General features: G+C 43.6%; 1 protein-coding gene across 1 annotated transcript in view; it reads left to right on the top strand.

Moving 5' to 3' along the window:
* Positions 1–24,264, top strand: part of ETFBKMT (electron transfer flavoprotein subunit beta lysine methyltransferase) — a 144,943-nt gene that overhangs the window by 27,840 nt on the left and 92,839 nt on the right. Inside the window, exon 2 of the mRNA XM_069228201.1 lies at positions 19,440–19,570. Coding sequence (XP_069084302.1) covers positions 19,440–19,570 — 131 coding nt within the window. The remainder of the gene's footprint in view (positions 1–19,439; positions 19,571–24,264) is intronic.

Raw genomic sequence — 24,264 nt, forward strand, 5'->3', positions numbered from 1 at the left:
GCTTCATGGCTTTGCAAAGCTTGGAAGTTTTAAGGGGAACTTGTGCAGACTTAACTTCTGTGGTGGCCACAGTCCGTGGCACCTCGGGGACACCTGGGTTTTATCCTCACAGAGCAGTGGAAATTCTTCTCCAGTTTACAGTCGATGTCTCGTGTGTCCTGCCTCAGATCCTTTACAGTCCTGCTTCTTCTGAGCAGTGGGTCTATTGTGCCAGGACAACTATAAAGTCCATCCTGAGTGATAGGTCACCTCTGTCTCAGAGTTCAATCAGTCGTCCTCTCCAGGTAGTTCAAAGCAAATTTTCCAAGTTTCTGGTCCTGAACTTGGCAAGGGGAGTCGGCTAGAGTAGAGGGTTTCTTGTCATCACTGGTGTGAGTACCCTGACATCTGGTTCACAAATCTTGGTTCACTTGCTGAACGTTTTCCTTATATTTTACCTAAATTGCAGATCGCTGTGTGTTCCACAAGTCAGCTTGGAGTCTGGTCCTGGGCAGTTCTACCCTTTTGCTTATTACACTGAGACAGGTATAGCCAAGGTCTTTGTCGTAAACTGTGAGCAGGAAAATGGGGTGGAGCTGGGAAACTCCAGGCTAGAGAAACCCAAAGCAAATGGAAAAGGGTAGGGAGGCTGCCCAAATAGCTACCTGTTAATCTGTCGGAAGGGGGAGTAGAGGTCCAGAAAAGAGCAGGAGTAAACTCCGCAGGTACTAATCGGCCTTCAGTCTATCACCTCTCAGGGTGTAACACTACAAAGTATCCGTGGAACTTTCTGGGGAAGGGAAACCCTAAAAGTCACAACCGCTGTGTGGGCTTTCCTTGTAACCCGTCATGTTAGATTATACTAAAATGAGGTTGAGAGTAAAAATATTGTGGAGAAAAAAAACCCCGAAATAAATTCTTATTTTTTCTACTAAAACAAAAAACAGGAAAATGTGCTAAAATCAGAACATGCCACGGTTAATATGGCAAATATAAGTGGGACCAGGGGTGAGAGGGCACCATCCTCCTAAAGATGAAAGTGAGATGGGGAAGGGATGGGGGGACAAGTACGTAGGTTTTTTAATTCAGTGAAGGGTAGCATTAAGGGATAGTAAGGGGTTGGTTGGTTTAGGGATTGCTAATAGTAAGGGTAGTTGGGGACTATTGGGTTTCCTTGAAGGGTAGCATTAACGGGTAGTAATGTTTGTTTAGCATAGTTGAGGGAAGGGTAGATGGGGTATTTCTGTTTTCTATGGTCAGTGATGGGTGGCATAAAAGAGTAGTAAGGTTTTTTTAGGGTTCATGAAAGGTTAGTAGTAAGGGGCAGTAAGGATTTTTTGGAAACAGGGAAGTCGAGCAATAGAAAGTAAGGGGGTTTTAGGGTTCAAGGAAGGGTATCTTTAAGGGGTGGTTTGCAGTTTCTAGAGTTCAGGAATGGGTAACATAAGAGTAGCAATAGGTTGTTTTAGGGGTTGGGGAAGGGTAACAATAACAGGTGTTTCAGATTTTTAGGGTTCAACGATGGGTAGCACAAAAGAGTAGTAATGGGCTTTGAGGTTCATTGAAGGGTAGTATTACGGGTTAGCAAGAGATTTTTAGGGTTCGGCGAAGGGTAGTAAGGGTTTTTTTGTTCATGGAAGGTAGCATTAAGGGATAGTAAAGGTTTTTTTTTTTTGTTCAGGGAATTAAAGTATCAAGGAGAATTAGGTTTTTTTTTAGGATTCAGGGAAGTTTAGCATTAAGGATTAGTAAAGGGTTTTTAGGATGTAGGGAATGATGCGTAAACGGATTGGAAGGGGATTTGGGTATCAGGGAAGGGTAGCATTAAGGTGTAATGAGGATTTTTTGGGGTTCAGTGAAGGGAAGCTTTGAGGGGTAGTTTGGGGTTTTAGGAGTTCCATGATGAGAAGCGTTAAAGGGTACTAAAGCGTTATTAGGGTACAGTTAGTTAATTAAAGAATGCATGTGATAAAAGCAACTTTTAAACCCAACATAGATAATTACAAAGAACAGGGCATTATCACCTCCACAATTTTAACTCGACTTTAATGTAGTCAACATTTTCAAAGTCAACTGCATTACATACAACCCAAAATCGAGCAAATATAAGATGGATCCCAGCGTGGCTAAGGCATACATGCATCCTCTACATAATTGAAGCAGTACACACAGGCAACATCAATGTTCCACATGGGCGAGTGAAGGACTGGGTGTAGGGGAAAGGCAGACCATTTTTAAAAACCTGGCAGAGAATGCTAGGGCACTCTCCCTAGCAAGCAGCAGGCAAAGGGTCTGGTCTGCTACCAGTCCGTGCTCTACAGCCTGGCGAGCTTAAAGTAGTCCTCTTTCTTCAAAGGCCCCTCCGATCGGAAAGCCTGGCTCAGGCTCAGGTTAGAAAATGGTAATTCCAGGGCATGATTATGATCCTGATGTGTGCTGAAGCGTGGGTCCCTAAGGTACAGCTTGAATTTGAAGCAGGGGTGTATGCTTTCAGAAGCCATTCAGGGGACTTTTCTTCATTAATTGTCGTGTGGCATTAGAGACTCTAGTAAACATTACTTCAAAATTGACAATCATTACAGACTCGTCTCAAAACCTGTTAAAAGGACCGCAATCTTTAAGATTAACGAAAACTGTCGGTGAGCTTTTATCTGCAGCCTTATCTCTTTGTGCTTCAAAGTAAATTGCTGTATTACAAACTTGGACAACCACGCAGTCTGTTTATCCAGTGGCAAGACAACAATCTAGATATATGAAATTGTCTCCTGTCCAGCGTTAGGAGTTTTTAGGATCCAGTTTTTTCTTTGCATTGTGGCATTGGTCGTTTTACATCTCGTTGACTTAATTCAGGATTATTCGAATCGGGATTCTACAGTAGGACTGGAGGAGTTACATGAAACCGGCATGGAACAATTTGTAATTTCCAGTAAGGGGGGGAAGGAAGAGGGGGAACAGGACTAAGAGTGTGAAGCGGAAACGTGGAGACAAATGTAGCGGAGGAAAACATAATAATGACGAGGGTAAGGAATCGTGAGACAGGAAGTAAAAGTTATGACTAGATGGGGGCGAACGAAGGATAAAAAAGGACTAAAGTGACAAAGGATTCAGATGCAGCGGGGAGGATGACAGTGTGTGTGTGTGTGTGTGTGTGTGAGAGAGTGTGTGGAAGAGGGTCAGAGACTCCTTAAAATCTTTGCCACATATCAGTACCAAGCTCCTGCTTCGTGTACAACTCTTCCTCCCCTTAAACATCCCCTGATGCCAGCCTCAGTGTATCCCTAGTTACTGGCATCTATCTACCTCTCGCGTGTGCCCCTCCCTCCCAGTGGAAGAAGGTAAGTGCATTGGGACAGCGCCCATCTTTAAGCATGGCCATCTCAGCTCTGGAGAGGGGTTGCTGTTGAGGGCTACAAAGGCTCCCCTCCGACCCGCTCTTGATATCTTCAGAGCTGATAGGTGGCCAGCATGTCTGACACCTCCTTTTCTGCTCTTCTTAAATCCTATTTGTCTGATATGATTCAGAGCTCCCCCTTTTAAACGGAGCACCCTTCCCATCATCTTAGCGCATTGGCCACCAGAAGCGGACGCAAAGAGCTGTGTTTATCCTTACTGCCAACATGACTGCTAGACCTGCGCTGCTGCTGGGTCGGGAAAACCCGTACTTTGCGCTACACTTCTGATATGTTTATACCAGTAGAGAAACCAGGAGAACTGTTTGTTCACTAGAGGTTTGAACTTGGATGGGCTGCCCAACCACCCCAAGCCACCCTTCCAAACCATGGCCATTGCCGCAAGTGCCAGTCACTGTACAGATCGGGGTGGTTTGGGTGGCTCAATATGTCCACATGTATTCCTTGCAGCCGGTCATAAGATCCACTGGTTCACATCAACCTTCATGTAATCCTACTTCCCTCAGAACCTAACCCTGCTCGTCAGCTTGTGTGACAGTGGTACAATCTACCATGTACTACCCCTTTCCTCCCATTGCCAGACTACATCTGTTTTTCAACTTGCCTTTTTTCAGTCTTTATGCAGCAACACTCCCCTTCAATGTCCCCCCGACACTGCATACCCCTCTAATATCAGTTGCCACTGCTTGCCTCCTTGCATCTTCAGCTGCCAAAGGATCAGTCCCACATCACCGGCCCCCCTCCTGCCCACATACGTATTTCTATCTGCTCCATGATCTCCTCACAGTGCCTCATATCATGAAATGCCACTTCCTTGCTGTTTCTTCCTGCTACCTTGCTTGCCTCACAGGTTGTCCTTTAAGGCCAAGTAGCTAAGGAAATGTGGAAGTTGGCACTTCTGTTTGGTTCAGCTGATGGCAAGAATGGAGAATAGGTAACCACATACAGCTCAACCACTGCATTATAGACCAGACCAGCACCTGCTCCCACTGATTCAATTCTGGTCCGGCACACAGTTATGTGCATCTCAACCCTGATCTGCAGCCAGGGCTCCAGCTAGTTCCCTCATTAGCCGGACACACAATACTGCCAATTCCATCTGCAGCTCTAAACTGCATGTAACACCCTTGCTGTTCCAGAACAGGGATCTACACACGACGCTTCTAATACACCGCAAACCTAACCCGGGCCACCCTTGCCCTGAGATCACAAGCTGTACCAATGCACCATATCCTGCTTGCACTAACCCCTGCTATTCCCGTTTGTAGAATCAGTCACATCTGTCAGTGTGACTGTGCTCTACCAAAGCACCTCAATTGTAATCTGCCTCAGCCTTTGTAATTCCATTGTTGCAACCTTGAATCAACAGATGTGCCAGTGCACCTCATTCCTGCCCTGCAGTATCCCTTACTTTTTCAAACCTTGAGTCCATTGAGTTGTTCCAATGGACCTTAATCCTGGCCATGTATAAACCAAGATGGTTTCCTTCTGAACCCCTGTCTTGGTTGATGCATGATTGCCCTGGGTGCTATGTTATTGGGCTTGTCCCATCTCTTCACATATTTCCTTAGTCCTGAGTAACAGATTAGCATTTGTTACTAATTCCTTTCTCCCACACACAGCTCCGCCACTGCACCTCTTTACTGCCCCACAGAGAATTCTCCTGTCCCAACAGTGGTAACAACACAAAGTACTTCCGTCCCAGTGGTCGAAGTGGGTGGGATCTGAGGGGCACGACGTGCTCATACTTTTTGGAATTTAAGAAAAACAATTTCCCTTTTTTGTGCAAAAACAACCGTCCTGGGACAGTTGTTTCTGACAGCTGAAGTGCATCAACTGAAGGTAAGGCAAGGACTATCCAGTGCTTTGAAACCGAGGGGGGGTCAGACAGCTAAACAAACCTTCTGATCAGGTGGCTGCTGCCTGAAAGAAATATAAATGTGAGCAACTGAACAATCTGCAGTTGTAAAGCGTGCTTAAAATCTTGTATTGGCTTTAATTGAAGGAATCACTTTAAGCTTCCTGATGACAGATTTATTCTTTTTGAGTTGTATTGGAAGGGAGTTCCCAGTTGAGCTGTGAAGTGTGTGCTTTGAAAGGACAGTTATAAAAAAATTGCACTACATAGTCTGGATAATACTGAAATCTATATTTTGGAAGCATTTTTTATCTTAACCATTTTTGCGCATTTTGTAGCAGCCTTACCTGCCTGTCCTATGCTGTGTGTAATGCAGGTTCAGAATAATGACTTGCGTATTCACAGTGCTTTCTGTTCCATACTGGGACATCTTTGCACCAAAAATACATAAGTCACTACCCTCCTCTGCACCAACCAGGATTAAATTGTGTGGCTCTCCGGACAGACCTCTGCCTGCATTAACTAATGAAGATTTCAGAAAGTACAATAGTGCATTTCCCACTTGTTAACTGGCATTTATTTTTCATTTATTTTATATTGTAGTTACCTGAAGATTAAAGACCGAAAACAAGTTACAGAATATTTTATTTTTGTAAAGCCACATCTTTGACATCGCCCCCACGCGCACTCACCCCGCCATTATTGCGCACAGCATCACTGTTCCCGTAGTTTTTTTTTATGCACTTAGACTGATTCTCTGTCCAGAAACGTTCCCTGCTCTTCCGGATCTGAAACCCGGCAGAGTAGCTCTGCTAGTACGGATTAATCTCGCGTGCTCTATGCTTGGATTCCTTGCCTTAGCTTCACGTACACTTTTCACAATGCTTTTTATTTCTTACTTATGGGCCTTTTCTTATTCCACAACTGGGAGCTAAACACCCCAGCCCTACTCTGCCGTATCCAGGCCCGACACAGCACCCCTGTTAATACTTCCCTTCGCGTACAGTATGTTGACCTGGCTACAGCTGTTCAGGACCCCACACTTGTCACCTAAAACATCATACTAACTTTGAAGGCAGAGGAAAGCACAGCTCTAATGGGGAACTTCAATCCAGACCCACAGGAGCCACGGCTCTACACAGCCATGGCTTCACCTAACCTCTGACCCTTAGTGTCCCCTGACATTCAGTACTGAGACCCACGCAGGCGTGTCAGTGCACCTCACTCACCGGCACCCCAGTTGCTTTTCCACGCTCGTGGATCAGACCAGTGCTTTAAATGGAAATACAGAAATGCTGGTACAGTATCGCCAGAATACCTGTTTGCGCCTGGAAGGTGCTGGTACATGTATCATAGCACTGCTGAGAAGTGCACATACTCTCCCTTTGAAATTAAGGGAGTGCAGGCACTGAGTACCGATGAGTATCTGCCCATTTAAAGCACTCGAAAAGACGGATGTGAAAACAGCCCATTCCAAGTTCCCTGTGCACCGTCCTGCTATCGCATTACTGACACCCCTGGGGAGTTCTGTTGCCAGTGAGATGCATCCGTGTAACACAATATATAGTGTGTACATCTTGAAAAGACCCCATTATTGACATTGGTTGGTAACAGCCAATACCCCACTCTCTTTCCACTTGAAGCCGAAGTCTTCTTTTAGGATTTGAAAGTGCAGCTGTCCAAACTGACCTATTGTTTCCAATATACTTACAAAGAGCTTTGAGTCAGCCGAGTTCAACCATATTGTCTTTAAAGAGCCTCTTTCAGCCATTGGCTTGTGAAATGTCAATCTATCTTGCCTCATTATAGAGCAGTAGTGCTGCCTCACCTCATGCCATTTGCGCCTTGTTTACACTTTCGTCTCATATGGACTGCATACATGAGTGCATGAGGGCTATTATCCATCACCCTGCTTCCACCTCTGTTGGATCGTCAATGTTAAAACCTGAGTACATGCATAAATATTTGAAATATTTTAAATGCATAAATATTTGAAATTGGCTCAATCGAGCTTTTCTGCTTGGTGGAAGTTCTGCCACTAGAGGACGCTAGATACCGTAAAATGTATTTCGGATGGTTAGCGTATGTTGGATTAACATTTATTTCGAAAGTTTACGTTCTGTGTAATCGCCGCTTCATTTAATTACTACCGTGCCAAGTTTGGTTACGGGCTTCAAGTTAGTTACCTAGCTATAGATATGTGCCAAAAGACGAACAGAAAATACAGTGCGCATGGTATTTGTTCATTCACACGATAACGGAAGACCAGCCCAAGGTCGTCTACCTCCGAGGGAAGAATCCTGTCACATTGTGCAAACAGATTAGACACACCATCACGAGTGCCCCGAGTGGCGTCTCACACGCCCAGAAGAATACAAGTGGAATGCTGCACAGTGCAGAACACATGGCCAACTCGATAAGGCTGCGCGCCAAGGCCATGTAAACCCTCTGGTGTGTTGTGCCCTCGGAGCTGGCTTCTGGTTACCTCAGCTGAGGTGCTTGAAACCATCTCTGCTCGTTGCACCCGTTAGTCCGCCCTTGACTTCCAAGATATCGATTGCATTACCATGGAAGTTTCACAAGCTGAATGTGCCACGCACCAGACCATGCTCATAAAATTGGCCCGAAATGCCAGATGTGTCAGACAAGTCTGCAATTAGTTCGCTGCATGGAGTCCTTTCTGTCGGGGTGCACCCCTGCGTCTCGCAGGTTTTGGATGCTTTAAACGCTGCACAGATATATTAAACTCGTGTGGACGCAGCCTCTTTGGTAGGGTGGCCCGGATTTGCCGGGACAGTCCCGGTGTTTCGCCAGCAGTCCCGGCAGATTTCAGGAAATGTAGATTTTCCTAGTTTTAATGACCAAAAGTCTTAATTTTATTAAAGACACGGAGGCGAGTATTATGCGTTTCCTTTCTTGCTTTATTAAACATCAGCAAGTGAACAAAGAACTACAAATCCCAGAAGTGAAGAAGAAACGAGCCAATGGGAAACAAAAGGTAGTTCAGACAGAAAAATTAATAAAGATATATGTATGCTATTATTACGTCACTTGACTGCGAACAGCCCTCTTTTCTTGCTGCCCGCAGCCAAGTTAAGTACCTTTAGTTCCTTCCTCATTCCACTATTAATATTTATTTACATTGCGTGTTTTACTATTTGTATTTCAATATATTTATAATTCGTTACTGCGCTGCTGCTGTTTAATAAAGCAAGAAAAGATAGGCATAATAGGAGTCTCCGGTCTTGTCATAAAATTTAGCTCATGTTTTTAAAGAGGGTTCACTGAAAACGGCGAGAGGTGCCTTTTTATGTTTTCCAAAGTAGAGGTAGCCACAAGCTGTTACAGGAAAGCAATTTAAATAACATACTGGGTTTAAACTGTGCATTTTATTTATGTTCTTAGTGTCTGCTTTAATTTTATGCTGATAAGTGATGTCATTCTGCGCACTCAGTTGAAGTAAAATTGTAGTCTGTTTTCTATGTTTATGAAATGTCCCTTTTTTTACTTTAAAATTCTGGTCCTACTCATTGGCCTTACAGATACTATCTTTGTTACGCCTCCTTTACCACCTCATTTTATAGGGTCATTCTCCTGCTCAGTACAACTCACTTATGGCACCTTTTCACCACAACTCTACACTCCTCAGTGTTGGACTACAGAAGTGTGCGACTCTGCGATTGGCCATGCCATGTATGTTCATGACCTTACCAGTCTGTCCCAATTGCAGATACGCCTTTGTCATAAACGTAGATAGCCTTGTCTTTTTGAACCACAAATATTTTGAGTGAATCCTGGTATCTTTGTTAATGGTGCAGACCAATTTAGACTAGGCAGTACGGGAAGGGAGAACACACGGCTTGAGGGCCGCAAAAGCGGAATAACAGGCTTGACTGGCATTGTGGTATGACGCAGCATGCTAGTTGGTGTTGTCTATTCCAAAAGACTAGCTTTCTCCCTATTTGCACGAAAGTGGCACTCGTGTATTTTCAGACTCGGAGAGATTCCGTGTAGCACAGTGTAGATTTTCCTAGTAATTTATGAAGGATAGTCTTAATTTTATTGAAGTCTTGATTTTATTAAAGGTGAGTAATGCTTCTCTGTTCTTGCTTTAATTCAGCAGCAGTAGTCAAGAAATAAACAAAAAAAAATACAAATCCCATTGGTTTGGAGGACAGCCAGCCATTGGGAGAGAACTACATAGGATCTCCGTAACCAATAACAGTAGTACTACCTACAATACTTATCTTGACTGCGAACAGTCCTCTTTTGTTGTGCAAGAAGTTATGTATACTTATTGAATAAAGGAAAATTGGATAAAACAATAGAAAATGCCCAAAACACAGTCTGTCAACAGATCCTTGGAAAAGTCAATAGCTCTTGGACCCATGAAAACATCCACCGAAGAACACCTCTTGGCGTTTGGAACCATTGTAGAATACTGTCGTCCCGGAGATGGAGTCCGAGTAGAGCCTTCCTTAGGATGAAATAGGCGGAAGAGCTGAAGTCACTGTCAGGGAGGGAAGTAAGATGAGGTTCACTTGTTCGGGGTGGGAATACTTGTCACCATGTCTTTAATAACATTTAAATTAATAGGAAAATCTTTATTTTATTGCAAGACCGGAGGCTCCTATTCTGCTTTTTTTAAGCATACTAACTACAACGGAAGATGCTTTACAAACAGGCTTACAATAGAAAGTATGAAACACATTATCATTAGACCAATCGTCTGTTCTCAGAATATCCTCTAGTCGTGAGCCAGCCCAAAAGACTTTGGAAGCCATGGCTCATCAAGAAGAGTGAGCACCAAAAATCGAGGTATTAATACCCGCTAGTAACCTGACCCACTTAACCCAGCGAGCAAGTGTCGGGGCCAAAACTAGTTTATGGGGTGTCCTGAAGGAAATTAGAAGATGAGCATCTGAGGATTTTCTGAGATCATTTGTATTCTTTTCATTAACTTTGAGGCATTGTCCAACACAAAGTTTAGGTTGATCAGAGAAATAGGGATAAGAAAACAGACGTTAGAGTTGTCTTTGTACGTCTACAAACTGTAAACAGCACACCTGTTGGTGTAAACTGAGGAAATGAAATTCCCAGAGCTCTAACATCAGACAAACGTTTAATAGATATTAAGCATAAAAACATGGTGAGTTTTGCTGACATTTATAATGAAAGGTTGACATCTGACCATGAAATAAACAAGTTTAACACAACATTTACATCCTACAATTTACTGTACTTACGAACAGGAAGATTCGAAAATTTTACTCCCTTCAGCAGTTGACCGACAAGTTGATGTAGAGATGGCAGAGCTGTAAAGATTAATACTACGGTAAGTTTTTCCTCCGCTAGCTTCGGCTGCTAAGGAATTAACAATGTAAGTTTTATCTGCTGAAAAGGGATTGACAGATTTTCCCACACACCAGCCTGTCCATAAAGACCAAGCTGATTTGTAAGCTTTGGTAGTCCCAGGAGCACAGGAGTTATTGATGTACATTAAAGCTTCTGTTGAAATGATAGGGGAAAATTGGGAAGTCTGGATATCTTTCAAGAAGAAAGAGTTAGAAAATTGTCCAACACCAGGTTGTGAAGAAGACCGGGTAGGTTCAGTAGGTCGGGGAAAGAAGGAAAGAGGACTGGAAAATTGATGGATTATTCCACAAGAGGAGGGAAGCAAACCTGTGATTTCCAGAAGGGGGCCACTAGAATGATCATTGCTTTCTGGCATCTGGCCTAGGACAAGACTCTGTTCATCATTATGAAAGGAGGGAAAGCATAATTGTCGCCAGGGGCCCACTCCTGAAGAAAGGCGTCTGAAGCTAAGGGATCCGGGTTCCAACTGAAGAATAGCGGAAGTTGATGACTGAGTCTGGAAGCAAACAGGTCTATTTGAAAATGACCCCATTTGTGAAGCAGGAAGTGAAATATCCAAGGATGAAGCTTCAGTTTGCTCAAGTCCTGTGAGTGGCGTGAGTGCCAGTCTGCTACACAGTTGATATCTCCTGGCAAGTATTCTGTGAGTACTGAAATGTTATTTTAGAGGCAGAATTCCCCAAAACTTTTGGCTAGTTCCGCTAAATGCTTTGATGTGGTTCCGGCAAAATGATTTATGTATCGCACAGCGGAGATGTTATCCATACGAAGAAGGAAAGCGCAACAAACCCTGTCTCTTGACAGGCTTTTGATTGCATAGGAGCCTGCAAGCATCTCTAAACAACTGATGTGCAATCTGACCCCTCACTGGACCATGTATCGCCAGTTGAGATTGCTGCACAACGGTGCCAAATCCTGTCCGGCTTGCATCTGATTCTAACACAAGATCAGGGGCTGACACAAAGATAGTTCTGTCGCACCAGGCATTTAAATGGTCTATCCACCATTGCCTCCGTATCTTTAATAGAACTGGAACTTTCCTTCTTAACTAGGACATTTTTCATTCTATGTAAGGACCGGAGGCGAGGATTATGCTTGTTTAAAGGTTACTGACAACCAGAGATGCAGGTTCTAAAATGGGTTTAAAATAGAATTTTTTGAAGGTGGATTCCGATGACCAATCCGCTGCATTCATGATATCTTCAAATCTACCACCTACCTGAATGGCTTTAGAAGCCATTGCTCCTCTCGTGGAATGGGCTCCAAATCTACGAATGTCAATACCTGCCTCTGTCATGATCCATCTAACCAATCTAGCAATAGTAGGGTATGAAACTGCTTTAAATGATTTTTGTAAGGCAATGAGAAGTTGATTCTTTCCTGCAGGTGTGACATGCAGTGTCCTGTCTTTGTATGCCTTGATACAGTTAACTACACGTAATTGTGGATAATCCGGAAAAGCAGGATAAGAGACCACTTTAATACTGGTTTTGGTTCTCTTAGAAATAGTGAAAGTAACACCTTCTGAAGTAAAGGCTCTAGCAGATAGACCTAAGGCTCTAACATCAGATACTCCTTTACAGGAAATGAGACATAGTAGGGTAGCCAATTTAGCTGATAACTGTTTACAACATAAGAGGTGATTATCGTGCAATTGGGAGAGAAAAATTTAAATTACGTTAACGTCCCATAGTCCTGAATATCTGGGTTCAGGGGGCTTAGAAAGACTAATGCCTTTCATTAATTTACATACCCATGGATGTTCACCCACTGGTTTGTTATTAATGGAGATATGGCCTGCAGAGATGGCTGACCTAAAGGTATTAATGGTGCAATAAGCTAGACCCGAGTGGGCCAGCTCCGCCAAGAAGTTTAGGATATACATAAGTTCCGCCCCCAAGGGATCAAGATGTTTCTCCATACATTAACGATTCCATCAGTTGCAAGCCAATTTATATGTTTTGGTAGTACTTGAGGACCAGGCCTGTTGAATGAAGTGATTAGCTTCTTTTGAAAGGTGTCTGTTTTTTCAAAGTCCCCGTAAATCCTCCAGGCCATGAGACCAAGATGGCCTTGGAGGAACTAATGGATGAGGAGATCCTTGATGATCGAGAAGTATTGAAGGGAATGATGGTAATGTGATTGGGAGATCCCAAGACGATTCCATTAGTGCCGGGAACCATGCTTGAGATTTCCAAACCAGAGACAGTAGAACCAAGGACACAGTTTGACATCTTACCTGAGCTTCAACTCTGGGAATCATTATGAATGGGGGAAAGGCATATGGAAGATCCCTCAACCAATCTTGAAGAAAAGCATCTATCGCTATTGTTTCCGGATCTGGTCTCCAGCTGACATATCTCGTCAGTTGGTGATACAGACGGGAAGCAAAGAGGTCTAGGTCACAAGGCCCCCATCTTTCCATCAGGGCTAGAAAAAATGTTTGATCTAATTTCCAATCCATGCTGTCTGTGAAGTTCCTGGAGTTAGTCTGCTACAGTGTTTTTGATCCCTGGAAGATACTCTTCCACTACAAAGATCGGTTTCTGAAGGCAATAATGCCAGAAATCCTTCGCTAGTTCTGAGAGGGCCTTCGATCGAGTGCCCCCCAGGCGATTGATATACTGGAACGCTAATATGTTGTCCAGCCTCAGGAGAATGGAACAACACAATTTGGGGGTCATTATGACCCCGGCGATCGGTGGTAATATGGCGGTAAGTACCACCAACAGGCTGGCGGTACCTACAGCCATATTATGACATTGGGGGGGTTGGCTGAAGCCAACCCGCCAATGTACCACTCCGACCGCCACAACGGTAACAGCCGCCAGGCTGGAGATATCCATCTCCAGCCCACTGGGCGTCATTGTTCTGACTGCAGGATTATGACCCCACCTTTCCATGGCGTTCGTAACGCCACGAAAACCATGGCGGTAGGCCATATCAGTGACAGGGAATTCCCTCCCTGTCACTGATAGAGGTCTTCCCCTGTTCCCCCTTCCACTCTAGTTACCCCCTCACCACCCAGACCCTCCCCACCGCCCTACATTCACGCCCCCCCTTAATACACACACACACACATACACACACCCATCCCAACATGCATCCACGCATGCCTACATCCATTCTCACACACATCTGCACGCACTTTCACACATACACGCAGACATGCAGTTACATTACAAAAGACAGGTATTCACACCTCCATACATGCACACACGCATTCATCACACAACACACACCCGCATCCACGCACACACAAACATAAGCACACCCACACACACACACACACACACACACCACCCCGCACTCCCGTCCCCTGTAGTCAGGGGGTCCTCCGGCAGGAGACTGGACGGGCCACTGCTACCGCCAGCAGCACCCGCCAGCAGAACACCACCAGGTGGCAGTTTACTGGTGTGGCGCTGCTGGTAGCGGTAGCGCCACCTTACCGCCATCCGCCGCCATGGCCACAGCTGGATTTACACCCTTCTTGTGGCAGAAGCCCGGCTGTGGTCATAATGTGGCAGACGGCTGGTAGTCACGGCAACGGTCTTTTGGTGGCCATCCACGTGGCGGTAGGCGGTTTTTACCGCCAGTGTCAAAATAAGGGAATTGGTCCTTCGTGAAAGACTTGATTGTGAAGGATCCTGCTAGAATTTCCAAACAATTGATATGGAGAGAGAGTTCTTCCTCTGACCATTTGCCGCCCCTGGATAATTCCCCATATCTGGCTCCCCATCCCAGACTACTTGCATCTGATTCTGTAATCATGTCCGGTGAAGTGCTGAATATTGTCATGCCATTCCAAGCTTCCATGTTGTCTGTCCACCACTGGAGTTCTGTTTTGGCTTCTGGAGATCAGGAAATCATTTCCAACTAAGTTAGACCCTTTCAGAGGTGAGTAGCTTTTAATCTCTGTAATGCAGGGTAATGAAGAGGACCTGTGAAGATGGCTTGCATTGACGATGATATAGTCCCACAATCCTGGCCAGTTGACAGAGGGAAATTCTCTCTCTTCTGAGAACCTTCCTGAGTTCTTTACAAATCTTGGAAAGCTTTGATAATGGTAGGCTGAGAGATGCTGCAACAGAATTTATAAGGAAACTTAGAAATACTATTTGTTGGGATGGATTTAGTTCTGATTTGGATTTGTTGATCACAAAGCCGAGATTTTGGAGGAATGCAGTAGTCCTGTTCAGATTAGATTTGAGTTGAGCTAGGGACTGGTCCATCAGAAGAATATCATCTAGATAAATTATCATCCTTATTCCCCTGATATGAAGGAATTCTACTACCGGTCTCATGAGTTTGGTAAAACACCAAGGAGCTGATGACAGTCCGAAAGGGAGAGCTTTAAACTCGTATATCTGCCCTTTCCACAAAAACTGAAGAAATCTCCGGTGAGGAGGAAAAATGGGGACTGAAAAGATATGCATCTTTGAGGTATGATCTGATCTTCCAGTCGTTCGGAAGTAGAATGTCTCTCAATAGATGAATGCCTTCCGTTTTGAAGTGGCGATAAATTATCCATTTGCTGAACTCCCTCAAGTTTACTACAGGGCGAAAACCCTTGTCTTTCTTCTCTGCCATACATTTTTTTGCTCAAAACACAGCTCAGGTGAAGAGCAGATCTTCTTTTTTTCTGTAGGAGATCCTCCACTTCTAAATTTATGAGATTCATTTCTTGAGTTGAGAAAACTAAAGGTCTGGGACGGGTTTGTTGTAGTGGAGTTCCATAGAACTCTATGTGAAAACCACAAACTGTTTTAAGGATCCAAGGATCCTTTCTTATTGTCTCCCAGTTGTGAGCAAATATCAGAAGTCTTCCCCCTAGATCTAGAGGGGAAGAAGGGATAATGCTTACCAGAAACTCCTCCTGGTGCGTTAGCTCCTCCCCTGATGCGGTTGCCTTTGGCTCTGCCGGAAACTCGAGAGGGATAGAATGTTTCGTGACGACCATCATTCCAGCCATTGTTCCTTTTTGGGTATCCTCTAGAGGGACCTTAATGGGAAAAACGTCTGGAGGAACGACCCCTTCCTCATCCGTCCCCAGCAAAAATCCTGGCAGGGAAGATCTTTTTAATAGAGTTTTGGGCTTTGTCTAGGGCAGCAAGAGGTCAACACAAAGTTGCCTGATTCCTTGGCAAAAGGTTCCCCAAAAAGATTGCCCTGGGCTATAGCGCCTGCCTCTGATGTAGCCAATTCACCAAGTTTTGGGGTCAATTTTGATAAGCAGCGATCTCCTGCGTTCTGCGGCGAGAGCACAATTCGCATGTCCCAAGATGCAAATAGCTCTTTGAGCCCAACCAGCGATAACATCCACGAGAGCTGGGTTCCAGATTGCTTAGCCTGTTCCACTAACTGGATAATCTGTGTCAGCGGGCCAACTATGTCTAAAAGTTTATCTTGTCAATTTCTCCAAGATCTGTCAATACCCTTTTCAGGATCTTTAATATACTTGCTAAAAAATGTACATAGCTGTGGATCTATGTTGGGAGTAACTGTGACTTTGTGGGTAAAGAAGGTCTGGGACATTCTGCCCTAAGTTTTGCTCTGCCCTCTTTCTGTAGGGGTTGGCGTATTGCATCAGCCACATAATCAGCTATCTTAGGTCCAGGGACCCATTCAGAAGAACTGGGAGTCTTCTTCAGGAGAATTCAGGGGAAACCGACTTAGGACGCCAAGGTCTACTCAATTCTTGTTCCTCATCTGAGGAAAAATCGGCATCCGAAATACCCTCCCCTCCATGGGGGACCCCAAAGAAAGGGTCTGAATTTCTTTGAGTTTATCTTCCTCCCGGTAGGGTAAATGTTTAAGCATGCGCGCATTCTTATGGGAAGTTTTGGTTAGTCTATCGAAACCTTCCCTGTGACCCGCGTCACACTTTGAGGTCTTCTTTTCCCCTGATTTTACACCACTAGGACCTGGTTTGGGCTGAACGGAATCATTAAAAACCCCCGAAATGCTCTTCGCGAGCTGATCAACCTGTTCTCTAAGAGGTGCAAGGGCATTGGGAATGGCAATGGAAAACGCTTGACTCACCTCTGGGGAAAGACATTGGGGAGGCCACTCTTGCTGTGCATCCTGAAAGGATGTGTTTTCATTGCCAACAGACTGGTCCATTATGAGGGTGAGAGCACCAAACTCAAAATAAGAGTATATTTAAAAAATATATTTTCCTTCTTTTCTTTCTTTTCTTTCTTTTCTTTTTTTTAAATATTTTAGGACAAAAATGTTTTAAGGAAAAATATATTATCACCCAAATAATAAGTGGCAGCCCCCTTGTTGGTGCTCTTAATATTAGTTGAAAAGATATAGGAAAAAATAAACAGCAAAAAAATTTTTTAAGCCAGTGTTGGTCCAGGGAAAAACAGAGTGTGACAGGAATTAAAAGAATTTCCTGTCAGCATTTCCCCGAAGCACGCGTGTAGCCATCAGCTGAGTCGCTCTTAGAGAGCTGCCTCAAAAACCGCTGATGCGCCGGACAGTTCGATGAGCGACGCACATGCGCATCCGTCGAGCAGCGGGAGAAAAACAATAAAGTAAGCGCTCAAGCAAGAAACCTACCATGCTTCAAGTTAAAACAAATAACATATAAATTTAAACAATGGTAAATAATTAATGTTAAGGAAAATCGTTTATAAGAAAGTTTGCACTTAACTGACGAGCAGTGAAGAAAGAGGAACAGGAAGGGACATCCTATCTACTTATATGCTGGACTGTGTTCTGATTGGACTGTTTAAAGACTCTAATATTATAAGCCTCATGGGACATGTAGTCTTTGTTTATCTTTAACTTTTTTTCTGTTCTTTGAATCTGTTGTAGAAATAAAGTGATGAAAGTTATGCATAATCCTCGCCTCCGCTCCTGACATAGAATCGGGACACCAAATGCCTAGGGGAGCCCATATCTAACATGACCTCTAGGGTATACGACTCCTGTGACAGATCTGGAAACCCTTACCAAATCTCTCTAAGCATTTTAGTCAATTAAGCTCAATGTAGGAACTGTTCCTGTGCCTCTTGAACAGTAATACAATGATCTCCTGGATAAAGATCCCCCAGCGTTTCACACCCTGCATCCGTCCCACCCCTCCTGCCCCCTTTACTTGCCGTCTTACCAAGGAAATATGCTTGTCGATGTCCAAGAAGAGTCACAGCCACCAGATCGGCAACTGCCAGGAGAAGGGGTGTTTCTGCAATACCATCCGGATCACACGTCCCACACCCTTACCACCATGCGTCAAGCTGTGGCCCTGCCATTAAACGTGATGAAAGGCTGTCAGCCCCAGGGTCCCTTTCCAGCTATCTTTGCTCCCAGTTTTCGCCCTGTGCACCAAGCGGCTGTGTGTAGTAGCTACACCGTGAGGTAATAGAGCTCGAAGTTCGCAAGTCCCAACCCACCAACTTCCAGGTCTCTCTTCAGAACTTGAAGTCCCGCTCTACTGCTCTTCCTCACCCATACTAGTGCTGTGAGGATACTGTCAAGTGTTTGGAAAGTGTTCCTTTGTATCTCGCACTGCCTGTTCTGCAGGGCGTACAAACATCTAGGAACCACCACCATTGTTGCAAGTACCACTCAGCTAGCTACGAGTACCAGGAGTTTATTCCAAAATGTCACCGATCCCTGCAAGCCTGTGAGTACCTTCCCCATGTTGTAGTCATACTGTTTATCCTGTGTGTGGGCCACTTGAATGCCCAAGTGGTGGAAGTTGTCCAGTTCCCAACGACTTCTAGTGCTGGAAGCAGCTCAGTCAGTTAATCAATCATAGTATTTGTAAAGCGGACTACTCACCCGTGAGGTTCTCAAGGTGCTGGTAGCTCCCACAGTCTATCCTCCAGCCCAGAAAGTGGGAATGCCAGTGACTTGTCTGGATTATTTTTAGGCCAGAGATCCTCTCATCTCCAACATTAGTAATGGCACAGCCACATCAGGACTGCACAGCTATAAAAATGTGTCATCCCTGTAAAGCGGGATCGTGTGTACCAGTTTCCCTACCCGCACCCCCTGTCATCCAGCACAACATTCATGTGTTCTGCTATTGGTTCTGTTGCCAGCATGACATATATTTGGTGAGTGCCCTGCTCAAAATCAAATTCCATTTTAAAACAAAATTACAGTAATGTAAAGAGAGTTTACAAATGCTAACATATTCAAAGTCTTTACCTATGTAAAATATGGAAGGCCTGATTTACAAACTGTACTTTATAGTACATCTTGTGGTACTACAAAATGTACTACAAAATGTAACTTTGACCTATATTTATGGCGTTCTCCATCCAGACTGCGTCTCTTTACATGTAAGTATAGGTTTTAGTTGTAAATGTGGGACTGACACAGTGGATAAGGTGGGAAAAGTCAGGGTCACTCCTAAACGGGATGGGATGATGGAGGAGTTAGAGAGGTTTAGGAAGGGTCAGTGAGGTGTTTTGGGAGAGACGTCACCCACCTAAGCGAGTCTGGGTTGGAGACATGTTACTTACACATACTACTGGCTCCTCTTCAGAGAACCACCTCCGTCATCACCGTATAATGAAAGAAATCTGCTCTCTAGTTTCAAAACCTGTTTCAAAACCAACCTTTCAACCAGAGATGTTTCAGGTAACCAACATGAGCTACTGTGATTAACGCCAAAGGGTTAAGTTTGCAGTGTGCGCTATGCATATGACCAAACCCGCCCAACTTGATTGAATCAAAGTGCAAAAAAGAAAAAATATATCTTTCACTGGTGAATAATTTGGATAACCTCAATTAATTTGAGCACATTGTCACCTGTCATTCACACTAACTTATTTGTGAAATTGTTATTTCATTAGGTATCTCTTGGACAACCCACATGTTGTTAGAAATGGTTCAGTGTTGGATATTGGAAGTGGATGCGGTGCTTCAGCGATTGCTGCTTGTATGAGTGGTGCATCGCAGGTCATGGCAAATGACATAGACCCTGGTGAGTAAACGGTGGATACATTTCCATGTTCATTGTATTTATGCAGAACAGCGGAGTTGATTAAGCACTTTCTTCAAAGGTATATTGGTAAAGTGCAGGTTGTTGGTTTGAGTTATGGTATGGACGATCCAACTTCTGATCTCTCGGAGAATACTAGCTACCTCTCCTATCACTCTTCGACTTTGTGTTTGAGCCTGTACAGAGCTCTGCTGTCTTCTGGTTAGGTTTGTGCTATAAAAGTACCACATACATAAATGCAGATCTGGATGCGGTAATAACCTAAAATGATACGCCCCAAAAAACACCTCAAGAACACGTCAACGGATCGAGAATCTGGGACGATGTTAAACCTCAATTTCATGAGGCAGTGTTTCCCCAGGAAAAGGCACCACACAGGATATCAAATACAGTCAATTAAGTAAGGGCAGACTCAGTAATTGAGTTCTAGGGTGGAATTAGACAATTTAAGAAGATTTATTACAGAAATTCATAAGGTACAATACAAAAATCATAAGTGCCGGTGCATGAAGTCATTGCCAGGAAGTCTCTTAACAATTGGGCAATTTAGAAAAATAGACAAAGTAAATCCTTATTCTAAGTCCCAGATGAACAGCAAAATCAATAAGAAATCGGACAACATCCCCAGTAGCATTGGAAAAGTCTCAAGGGGTTTTCCACTCACCAACAAGTTTGAGGGTTTGCATAGAAGATGTTCCACAAGACTTAATGATTCATATTGGTGTGTGCAAAAGACTACAATTTTAGCAAATCAGAGTACAGAAAATTAGTACATCATACTACCCTACCACATAAGCACTATGTCACTACGTGGATATTGTTGCAGATAAGGGGGGGGGACTGAAGCCATCCAAAGATGGCAGAATAAACCAGTTAAAAAAACAACAGTGGACTATTGTGAATGAATGCAATACAGGAGGCAGCGGAGGAGACCATGAGCAGTTGAAGCATTACTGAGCCCATATTGGAATCATTTGTTCTAGAAAAACAAGAACAACTTAATTTAGAAATAAAAAGCATGACCTTGCTTCACTATGTACAGCAGAAATAGTAAACAGTGAATGTGCACGATGAGACATCCATTTGATTAAGATGGCGTTGACGCCAAACTGAGGCCTAGTTAGCATGAACGATTAAAAGCCACTTAAATAGATCATAGCAAAATTGTTTCAAAAGCAGTCATATAAGCTATGTATGGACATGCAAACCCAAGTGTAGATCCGTATTCCTGCACATTGTAAATAATGCACGATTTTATAAAATGCACAAAAACTCCTGCAAATTGATTGATGAAATATGTGAGTTATGTTGATCACCAAAAGACAATTCTGTCTGTAGTGACCACTAGGCAGATGGAAATGTTATATATATTAATATGAGTAGTACATCCACCTCAAAGTAACATACTAAGTAATTTGCTTTGACCATCACAGACAAAGCATCTAGCAGGAAACTGCACAATCACAAGGGAATTGGACATGCTAAATAGATGCAGCCCCATCTCCCTGAACTCAAAGGTGACTTTGTAATTAGCCAGCATCCATCTTGATACGATGCTGAATTAAACTGAATATCACTTATAAGGATCCAGCCATCTTAACTTCCCTGAAATCTACACTGTAGCTGCTGAACATAGTTGAGCTGCTTGATTTGTGTCTGCTATACTAATTATAGATCATCTTTGCTTACTGAATCAAAGTTTTTTAAAAAGTGGACAGTCTGTACATGGTGAACCAGAGCCCAATCCCAAAAGTTTTCTTAGGAGAGAACCGCCCATCGTTACTGTCAGGGCCTCACACATCCACCGTTGGTGCCATGCCCTGCCACTTTAAGTGCTGCCCACTACTTTGATGGTAGCACTTGGTCCAACTTGGAGGGAGGCCAAAAACATAGTTGTATTATGGTTAATCTGCTAACTATAGTAGGTTAGCTAACTATAGTAGGTTAGAAGGTAGATTAATCTGCTACTAGTACAGTTCTACAAGATCCTCTGCAGCAGTAGATGGTCTTACATGGTTACTTACTTTCATAGCACATCAAAAGATCAGTAGAGTGTGCCACATTCCACGCGTCAGCTGACCTTGCATGGCCATTACTTTTTTTCAGAATGCTGTCTGGCCATGGAGGGTCAGGCCCTAACATTATCTAGTGCCTTTTGTTTTATCTCTAAATAAATCCATGGTCTGTCAACTGGCTAGACAGCCTTCCGTGCCACATCACTGTCTTCAGTAGCATCACTCGGACATCCAAGACTATAGTCTCCAAAAGGACATGCTGAACTAAGCCTAGATTTCGTATGGTGGTGCTGGACATCATGACTTAGAGTTCAGACTAGAATGAAGTATAAACGCTTCTAAATTCATACTGCAATTATAAACCACCCAAAGCACATTTCAAATGCTGACAGCTTCTACCAATACATTTTATTTATATGAAAAACCTTAATGAATCCCGGAGCGATAACACAGACTAACACCAATAAAAAGATGTGTTCATCGTAATTATAGCCATCTGTTTGGCACAGCCCTTTTAAGAACATTTTCCCCACTTGCATCTACAAGGCAGTATAATATGGTTACTCTATTAATAAGTAAGAGAAGGTATGCAAGTTACTCATGCAGGAGTTGAACTATTTTACCTATTTTATAAAAACTTGAATAAAAGATTGATAGTGGTTACAAGTGCAAGTTCTTCATTCTTCTTGCCTGTCCAATAAACTATCCAATAGCTTAAACAATACCACTGCTTTTACTCAACCTGGTTATGCCTTCTACACATTGCAACATCGCCCATAGCAGTCACTTGGGTGGTGTGAGCTACTGTGACAAGTGTTGGTCCAAGACTGCGGTCTGCTGCACACCGAACACATGCACGATGTTGCAGATTGTGGGTGTGGCTGCCAGATTGTCCTGGTATTAATAGCGGTTACTGCACTGCACTTTTAAAAAATCAAAAAATATAAAAAAAGATTGCAAAAAAGCAAGAAATCCCCCATGATGCACGGTCCATGCAGTGCACATAATGAGTCCCATGGCTGACCACTAGTACCCGCTGCACCTATTGAGGATGTATGTTAAGTTAGCGCTTTTAATGGAATATCTTCGAATAAAAAAAAAAAATGCAGCTGGTCCGACTATGTGTGCAAGTATACCAGGATTTAAGCTTTATTGTTGTACATTAAGGGCACGGTGCCCACCTTCTGGGACAACACAGAATCCTGGTAGGACTTCACCTGCACTGTTTACAGGGAGATGTAAGGTTCTTCGTGGTCTTAGAGTGTCTTTCCCAACCAGGCTGCTCATTTGGGCCTGATCTGTTAGTGATTAATCTCCGTTTCCACTTGGTGATTTTGTTGCTAGCATGTGTAGGGAAAGCGTTGAACCTTAGAGGGGAAGCACCCACTGGTGTCAGTGTCATTCATGACCCACTTTGGAAGACTGAGGACTTCATGAGCTCAGGGTGGTGGAGGGGGCTGCAGGTTCTGTTTATAGTATTCTCAATCCAGCGCATCTCATGAGAGCTAAGTGAACCCCATAAATTCCTACAAGTACTTAGAGGAGATTCCTTTTTCAAAGTGCACTAGTTGAACATATCCACAGGCTTTAAAGGCAAGGGCACTGTACCCTTCCTCATAGGCTTAGCTTGATTGCATAATATTCTTTCACAATTGTCAGCCACTGGCACACGTCTCCTGTGCAGAGTGAAATACACCATAGCCCAAGAAAGGACAATAAATGCTGAAATCATTTTTTATAATGATTTTAGCACTGGCTCTGTCTAAAGGCTGAAATTACCCCTTATATGTAGTGATTACATATTTATTGGCTTCCAAGATTAATGCACCCATTGCAGAGTTATGTGCTTGTGTAGTTTAAAGGTTACAGGTTAAAATACCTGCAAGGCAGACTCTGCCTTCCATCCTTCCAGTGTTGATAACATGAAGACAATTGAGGATGGCATTAGTACCTGCGATTAAGAGGGCTGCCCTAAGATCAGAATTCTAGATGAAAAACAAACTATTAATAGCTATCTAATATAAGGGGTGTAAGTGAATGGGTTCAGAACACTAAGTTGTGCACCAGCTGCATCAGGCTACGTCCTTGGATGATTCAAAGGAGAATTAAATGAATGTAATGAAAAACAAAAAGAAAATTCTGTTAATTTGACTAATTTCAAAACCGACTCTTGCAGTCTGTTATGAGGTTAATAGTGATTGTTACAGTCATTTTCATTCAATTGAAAAATATGTCCAACAAGAAATCCAGTTAAAGAGTTTGAAATCACTTGAGTCTGCCAACGGAAGTATCTTTAACATTCCAAACGGCCGACACGTGTTTCGTGATCTAGTATCAGATTCTCAAAGCTACAAATGAATGAAAACAGACTGTTAATAACACAGCATGAAAGATTCAAAAGATTCACCAAATACTAATTCATAACACTCCTAAGGATCTAACATTATGCTAATTTCCATGTGCAAAATCAAAGTGCCTCATTTTAACCCTGGCGGTCACCGACCACCAGGGTTAAAGTGGCGTTCGTACCGCCAACAGGCTGGCGGTACCGCCGCGGTCACACCCCAGGACCAGCGGTATACCGCCATGGCGGTCCCGGCGGTCACAATCTGCCAGGGCAGCGCTGCCCTGGGGATTTTTGACTCCCCTTACCGCCAGCCT

Source organism: Pleurodeles waltl, chromosome 4_1 (genome assembly GCF_031143425.1).
Source record: "Pleurodeles waltl isolate 20211129_DDA chromosome 4_1, aPleWal1.hap1.20221129, whole genome shotgun sequence".
NCBI lineage: Eukaryota > Metazoa > Chordata > Amphibia > Caudata > Salamandridae > Pleurodeles > Pleurodeles waltl.